General features: G+C 33.2%; 1 protein-coding gene across 1 annotated transcript; it reads left to right on the top strand.

The window, feature by feature from the left end:
* Positions 1-7,383: 7,383 nt before the first annotated feature.
* LOC124846060 (uncharacterized) lies at positions 7,384-8,954 on the top strand. The gene is made up of 2 exons (XM_047323271.2): positions 7,384-8,020; positions 8,135-8,954. The coding sequence occupies exons 1-2, from the start codon at positions 7,664-7,666 to the stop codon at positions 8,741-8,743; spliced, it is 966 nt and encodes a 321-aa protein (XP_047179227.1). The 5' UTR covers positions 7,384-7,663; the 3' UTR covers positions 8,744-8,954.

The following is an 8,954-nucleotide window of genomic DNA, read 5'->3' as shown; positions in this document are numbered from 1 at the left end:
GATTCTAAGTTTTAAGGTGAAGGGTATTTGAATAATTTTTATTCTCAAAACTAAAAAAAACCTCTCAACTCTTTCTCTTTCATCTCTCACTCTAACATTTTCTATATCATCCTATGTTAGTCCTGAAAAAATCAGAAACACAAGTGGTTAAACAATTTCTTACAAAAAAAATGATTTTATAATGAGTTTTCATTTTATAATTTTTATCTTATCTAATTTTATCTAATTTTCACAAGCATAACTACATATGAAGGAATTGATAATTGACTTGGAAAAAAATCAGAAATAGTCGCTGTTAAACAATTTCTTACAAAATATGATTTTATAATGAGTTTTCATTTTATAATTTTTTTCTTATCTAATTTTATCTAATTTTCACAAGCATAATGACATCAAAGTAATTGGTAAATGGCCTGGAAAAAATCAGAAACACTCGTTAAACAATTTCTTACAAAAAATGATTTTATAATGAGTTTTCATTTTATAATTTTTGTCTTATCTAATTTTATCTAATTTTCACAAGCATAATATCATCAGAAACAATTGGTAATTGGCCTGGAAAGTTTTTTTAGAGATGATGATTCAACATCTGCAGATGATGAAATTAGAGAGGTTAGTGAAGATGATGAAATTGAAGAGATCTTGAATGAACCTTTGCCTGAAGATGAATATGTCAATGACTCAACTCTTTACAAAGCCAAATTGTTTAACGGCGAGTGTTTCTGATTTTTTCACTTGGGACTACAGTAGGGATAACAGAGAAAATGTTCGAGTGAAAGAGATGGAAGAGAAAGGGTTGAAAGAAATGAGAAAGGTGAATAAGGGTTTGGGGATTTCTTGTTTTTTTGTAGTTTTGAGAATAAAATTATTCAACTACTCTTAACCTTAAAACTTAGAATCATAATATATGAGAGTATTTTTGTGTACTAAAATTCAGTACACATTGCTAAGATGTATCCAATAAAAAAACAAGGTACGCAGGTTAGCAAAAGATATATATATATATATATATATATATATATATATATATATATATATATATATATATATATATATATATATATATTAGATTATTGGTTATTAGGTATCATCGGTGGCTTCCTGATTTGAAACTATAATTTGTTGTGACTTATAAATTTAGATCTATTAACTTATTTCAGGAATATTTTAAAAAAATAATAATGAATCTAAACTTTTATACAGTCAGTTATTTTTAAAGTTAACTCACTATTCTTTTTTGGAGAATGGGAATATTCGACCTTAAAGTAACTTGCCCTGCTTAAATATGCAAAATTCTGAACTAAATGTTATTTCAAAAATTAAAGGTTGGATTTGTGTATTTTTCTTTGAACTTGGATTTAAATCTTTTAAAGTTTAACCTGTAACTGAATTAAGTTCTATAATAAACACTGGTTAATCAATTAGTCCAAAACGAAATCACATCACAATAAGAACAACGATATTCCCACGAGAATAATTTATCAGAAACCGGAGTCATTAATGAAGACCCACATTATGCTATGCTTATCTATATAAATAGTTGAAAGCGATGCAGAAGCAGAAATTTGCAGGCATTTTAGGGTTGCTTTGCTATATCCTTTTGTCCTAAACGAAAGTGGGCTTTTGTAGAAATTCTCTTGTCAGAATTTAAGACAAAGGAAGAATGAAAAAAAGTAGCAGTGGTCCCCTCCAAACTCAATTAAATTGGGAATTAATGCCATAACGAACCTGTAGGGTTAGGGTTACCAAGCTACACCACATCCTATCTGGTTTAAAAATATTTTTGAGAACTTAATTACATTTTTAGTTGTATTAAAATTAAAATGAGAAACAATATTTTTATAATATTTTGAAAAAATTAAAACTAATCTCCCTTGGTTAAATTTGGGAACTGAATTTTCCATGTAAACAATGATTCGTGTGTATGATTTTGTATCGTTTGAAGGTATGGAGCATTGAGAGTTTGTGGGTAAAAATGATGATGAGGATGAAAGAGATTTGGACACGCAAATCCAACCGTCCAATGTGTTTACTTTGGGTGAATGAGGGACCCAGACGCATAAGATTGCAACATGTGTTGAAGATGTAACAGAAATTTGTGAAAATGTGGTTACATTAATTTGGTTTGGGTATTCCTTGAAGCATGGGACACTTAAAGGAATGGCAATAAGTAGTAGTAGCCTTTGTTGTTTTAAGTTATTTTGATTGATAGAGGAAACGGAAGGTTTTCCATAGAGGAACAAACAAGCCCTTGCCCACCATGGGATCCTATATCCACAACTACTCCTTTTGACTAAGCACTGTTTGGATTCTCCTCTCTTCTTTTGTTTCTCACGCAAGAATGGCAACCTTCTTTCATTTTTCCTGTAACTTCTATGGAAAATATATATTCTATTATGTGTTTGCAATATTATTTGTAATATATATATATATATATATATGAAATAAAAGTCTTTTATGCAGATTATATTATATTTACTCGTACACCACCAGGCAAATTATATAATAATTGTTATACACAAACAAATTATATCGTATGATATAATATGTTTGTTCAGAAAAATTAACAAGAAATAATATATTCATATACTCACAACTCATGAATATTTGATTACAAGTTTGGGTTCAAATAATTTCATCAATAAATTTAAATTCTTTAGTAATAATTTAATATTTTTTTAATCTTTTGTATCAAACTTTTATTAAGTATTAGAGAGTTATGTAAATTTTTCTTCGATCTTGAGTAAACAACTCATAATAGAGAAGGATTCCACAAAAAAACAATTCTTTATGATTAAATGTCTACTCCTTTTATTCCGACATCATTATTTTACGATAAATGATCACATTCATAATATATAGGATTCTAGCATACTGTTTTGGAATGTTTTAGATATTCTTAGGAATTTTGTTGATTTGAATATGCAAATATGAGAATTTGCAAGTGACAAGTTCATTCGTCTTCATACATCAAAAACATCAATTAGCTTTCAGGCTTCTAGTACTAAGTGATTTATGATGTAACATACAAGTCGTATAAAATCATTGAAAACAAAATTACTACTTATTGTAAAGGTTATTTATATAATATGATAGCAAATTTAAAAAGAGAACGTTAACTACTCATCTTGATGAACTACTGATGGATTTTTATAAATTAACTGTAGAAATATAACATCAATTAAATATAAGGAATGATAACACTTTTAACTCGATTTTATTGCTGTGTTTGAATAAAGTAATTTAAAAAGATAATTTATTTATTTGAATAATTTAAAATTCTTTACACTAAAATAATTTGTTTGATAAAGTAATTAGGGAGAAATTTAAATTTAAGAAAATTTAGAAGATATTTCAAATGAATAAAATAAAATAATTTCAAATACCCTTAAAAGCACAATAAATTTGAATTTTGCACTATTTTTCACTTTATTGTTATTCTATTGATGAAGGTTGAGCTGAGTCGGCTCGAGGCGAAGATATAGCCAAATAGACTTAAATTGAAGGTCGAGACGAGTCAATCTTGTTCGAAGGCCGAGCCAAGTCAGTCCAGATCGAAAGTCGAGCCAAGTCAGTCCAAATCAAAGTTCGAACCAAGTCAGTCCAAATCGAAGATCAAGCCGAGACAATCTAGGCCAAAGGTCGAGCCGAGTCGAATCGGACCGAAGGTCGAGCTAAGATGTAGGTCAAGTTGAGTTAACTTGGGCCAAAAGTTTAAATAAGTCTACTAAGGTCGAAGGTCAAGCTATGTCGACCTAGGTTGAAGATCGAGCTAAGTCAGCCTGGACCGAAGATCCATCCGATTCAGCCCGGGTTGAAGGTCAACTTGATTCAGCCTGGCTGAAAGTCGAGCCGAGTTGGGTTGAAGGTTGAGTCAATTCGGTCCTGGTTAAAGGTTGAGTCGATTCGGCCTGAGCCGATGGTCAAACCAATTCGATCCATGCCGATGGTCAAGTCAAGTTAGTCCATCCGAGCCGAGTTGACTAGAGTTGAAGGTTGAGCCGAGTATGCCCGAATCGAAGGTTAAGTCAAGTCAATCGATGTCGAATGTCAACCTGAGTTAGTCCAACCAAAGGATGAGTCGAGTTGATTAGATCGAAGGTTAATTCGAGTAGGTTCGAGCTGAAATGGTTCGAGTCGATGGTTGAGTCAAGTCAACCCTGACCAAAGATCGAATCAAGTTGGCTTTAATTAAAGGTCAAGCCAAAATAAAGGTCGAATTGAGACTAACTCAACTCGAATTCAAAGATAAAATTGAGTTTACCTTAAAATAAAAAAATATATTTTATTCAAACAAGTAAAATAAAATCTTATATTTCATTTACTCCTGTCAACACCCAATCTCCTTCGGGTAAGTAAATAAATAAAAATAAAGAATAAAAGAATAATAATTAATGGTGTGTAAAAAAGAAAATAATAAAATAAATTTTTCTTAATGTAGGACACATCACTAGAAAATATTTTTGAAATATTAGTTTGATATGGTAATAATTTGAATCAATATCATGCCAATAATTATAAGCACTAATTAAAATAGTATATTAATATAATTTTTTACTTTAGTTGCTTTTAAAGAGTAAAATATGATTTTAAAATTGACAAATTTTCTGAAAATAATTATAATCAATGTCTTGAATATTATTTGATTTCTTTTTGTTGGAACCAAGACATTTTCTTTCCCTATTTTGTTCATTGTCAATTAATTTACAATTAAGGCAAGATTACCATAATATCACAATGTGTGTATAAATATGCACAAAAAAATATAGACATGCAGAAATAACGGAATAGAAAGAGAGAAATAGAGTATAGAGAAAAATAGGTCCTCACACATAAGGGTTCTGTCAACGACAACCATCAAGGAAGAACAATAGTAGTACCGAAAGCTAAAAAGTTATGTCACATCTACATCATTCTTTTTCTCTTTTTATTGTACCTTGAAGTTTTTTTTCTCTAAAACGTATTATTTTTTTTACTACACATAAATAACGTTTTTTTAAATCATAAAATAAAGGGTACGCGTCAGCCTACGACTGATTTCTTTCTTTTTCCTACCATACTTAAAAAAATACAAAATATTTGAAACCAAAAAATGTCAATTTTGTTAAACTAAACTTTTTTTACCAGAACTACGTGATCCCTGATTTTCCATGATAAATGGATATACGTAGGTTAATCCTTGTCGGGTTCACTTTTTAAAAATCTAAAATATTCCATAATAATTTTCAAACAAACTCACAAACTTTTTTCTAAATAAAGAACAATGTGATCCCTGATTGTCCATTATAAATGGGTATATGTAGGAGCAAGATCAATCTTTATTGGGTTCATAAAACAATTTTTTTTGTTTCTTAACAATTTCTTTACAAACCTTTTTCTATACAAAGAACTACGTAATCCCTGATTGTCCGTTATAAATGGGTATATGTAGGAGCAAAGTCAATCCTTGTGGAGTTCATAAAACAATTTTTTTTCTTAATAATTTCTTTATATTTTTATTTTTGGGAAAAATTAAATATTTTGAAAAATCACGTCAGCTGTGTACATTTAATTAAAGGTAAAATCTAGTTTTCGTAGACCATGTCTTATTTTATGATTTTTCCATAATTTTTTCAAAATAAATTATGGTGGCGACTCCCAAAATATTTTCCTAAACCCGTTTGTTTTCGGTTCGCCGTCCCGTCGCAAACCCGGTTATGACATCGTTCAAACAAACTATTTAAAAGTAGAAAAAAATTTAATTATAAGTAATTTAAATTTAAATACTAAGTATTTTAAGTTTTTGAACTGTTGAAATTTCTCATTTAAACACAAGATAAAACAATAAAATTATAAATCTTTATTATAATGTTCAACTCTTTTATTTTCTTATTTTGTGGGATTTACTCTGACATTTCTACTTGCTACAAATTTTAAGATGAATGAAAGATAATTTGAAACAGTGTCAAGTTAATTTATAAGAGCGTAGAGATTTTGACTTAGAAGATGAGATTACTATGTTGAGTGATGAAATAAAATCTGCGACATGAATGTATAAGAAAATAAAAAAGGGGCACCCTTTGTGACCTCATGTTTGGGTAAGCTAGGTTTGGTGTGAGGGGTGTCCATATTAGTGTTATTTCTTGTGCAATCTCTTCTTTACCTATCTCCAATGAAATCTTTGAAGACCAACATGCTTCTAAGATGTCCCATTCTCCGAAAACCCACGAGCACTCCTCTCAACCAAATTTAATAAGATGTTACCTTACCCAATGCATAATTTAGATTGCTGGGTAATGGTCCCCATTTCCCACATAAAATTAAAATATGTAAAATAAGAATTAGGGTATTTTATATACGGATAAAAGAGAGGATCGCATACATTACATACCCTTTTGGCAATAGAATAAAGGAAAGGAAGCATTTGGTGTTGTTCAATTAGTGACTAAATACGATCAATCAATTCAAACCCATTCGGTATGATGCACATATAATGGGACCCAGTTGCAATACTCAACAATGATGAAGCTATGCAGCTCAAAATCTTTTCCCTTTTTTATACCCATACATCTGTCTCTTGATGGGTAGTAAGGCCTACTCAATCAATGGCAGGGATATGTATTATTATTTCCTAGTAGTACCTTCAACAATATGTACTAATTTATTCAAATTATATACCCAGTTCAGATTTGGATTAAGCACCTTTGGAATTAGTGTTCGGAATTAAATATAATGCTTAAGAGGAAAGTGTGAGGAAGCATCATTATTATTATTTTTTTGTCATAAAACTAAGGTAGTGAAATACTTGTAGTAGTAACTATAATGAAAAGTGGTAAAGAGCACATATGGCCTCAAAAGACTGATTTTATGCATGGTAGAAGATTACGAAACACATAAGTACAAGCAGCCTCATCATTCCACTACACCACTTCTTCTTTTTGGAAAAACCAACAGAACAATGTAGTCTAGGAAAAACAAAACTCCAAATTTCAAAAGAAATGAGTTGAACATGAGCCACCACATTTCATAGCTCGAGGAAGAAATTGAGGAAAGAAGAAGCCAAACACCACTTAAAACAAAAACATAACCTGTATAGAAGGCAAAACTCGTGTTTAGACAAACAACTCAGTCAATCCAGTCAAACCGTGCATCACCCCACCCACCAAAATCTCAATCTTCCTCACACTATTCACCAATAAAATATCAAAATCTCACTCACTTCCAACCTCTTTGCAGTAGCTTGAAAACCACCTATCTAATCTAATCTAATCTTTCTCATTGATAAATGTTTTGTTTGTTAATATTTATTCTTTTTATTTAGAAATTGGAAAGGGTTTTATTTTGATTTGATTTGATTTAATTTATTTTTACCTGGTGTGTTGCTTTGTGTCCATTAAACAATGAAAATGGCATATTACCAATCATCCTTTCCCCTCTGTAGGAAACACCCATCATTGCTCCCAACAATCCTTTTCAACCTTAGAAACCTGAGCTTCCAAGATATTCCATTCTTCCATTCTTTTCACTTTTTGGGTCCTCTTTCTTTTCCATTCCCCTCTTATGCCTCCTCTTCTTCTTCCACTCTCTCTCAATTTAAATATCTACCCCATTCCCACATCCACCTCTCCCCTCCACTTCTCCTTCTTCTTATCTTTCCCCATTCATTCATAATTCCAAACTTAAAATGGATCCCTCCTCCACCAACTCCGTTAACGGCTTCTACTCCTTCCTCACGCGAGGAATCGACGATCTAGAGCGAGTCTTCCTTACCACCAACTTCATGTCAATCCAATTCATCCAAAGAACACTCTCTCTCCTTCGATCCTTCCACACCCAATTGACCCTTCTCGTCCAAAAGCTCCACCTTCCCGTCGGCGACAAGTGGCTAGACGAGTACATGGACGAAAGCTCCAAACTCTGGGAAGCCTGTCACGTCATCAAGTCAGGCATTTCCGGCATAGAAAACTACTACTCCGCCGCGCTCACCATCACCGCCTCCCTCGATTCACACCGCCACATCACCCCCCAACTCTCTCGCCAGGTCAGCGCCCGTTTTCAATTTTCATTTCCTGTTAACTTGTTCCAGTGTTTTTTCTTTGCGACATTTTGAAGGCAATTAGAATGTTTTGTTAAAGGTGGAATTTTTTTGGAACAGGTTATGAGGGCGATATCGGGGTGTCGGAGAGAGGCGGTGGGGTTGGAGGAGGAGAATAGGGCGTTGATGGAGACGCGGATTCAGCCCCTGTCGCTGCGGTTCGAGGAGAGGGTGTCGATCGAGTCGAAGCTGAACGGGTTCAACGGGTTCAGAGGGGTGCTGTACGCAATGAGGAATGTGAGTTCGTTGCTGCTGATGATTCTGCTGTACGGGCTGGTTTACTGTTGGGGGGAGTCCTCGGATTTCGTGCTTGGCGGTTACGAGGGGTGTTTGTTTCTGGGATCGGCGTTCATGATGTCGACGGCGAGGTTGCAGCAGCGGGTGGCGGCGGAGATCGGGCACATGGGTGGCGCGCAGGGAATGCTGCTGCACGAGTTTCGGAGGTCGAAGGTGGCGATGGAGGAGCTGAGGGGGGAGTTGGAGAGGAGAGGGTCGCAGGGAGTGGAGTGGGAGAGTGAGGTTGCTATCAGGGAGAGAGTGGAGAATGTGAGAGCGTGTTTTGGGGTTCTCAGATCTGGAGCAGACAACATTGTTGCTCAGCTGGATGATTTCTTTGACGAGATTGTTGAAGGGAGGAAGAGGTTGTTAGACTTTTGCAGTCATAGGTAACTGAGTGACTGAAACAAATTTGGAGGAGAATTCAGGAATTGAAATAGCCAGTAGGTATCTGCTTGCCTGCAAGGAAAAAACAAAAAACAGAACAAAAAAAAGAAAATAGAAACAAAGACAAGGTAGAGGAATAGTTGATGGGGTTGTTGTACTTTTTATTAACCCTTTTTTTAAAATTTTATTATTAATATTATTATTATTATTACTATTA

Source organism: Vigna umbellata, chromosome 2 (genome assembly GCF_029865625.1).
Source record: "Vigna umbellata cultivar VRB3 chromosome 2, Vumbellata_1.0, whole genome shotgun sequence".
Classification (NCBI taxonomy): Eukaryota; Viridiplantae; Streptophyta; class Magnoliopsida; order Fabales; family Fabaceae; genus Vigna; species Vigna umbellata.
This window is presented reverse-complemented; position numbering and strand designations above follow the sequence as displayed.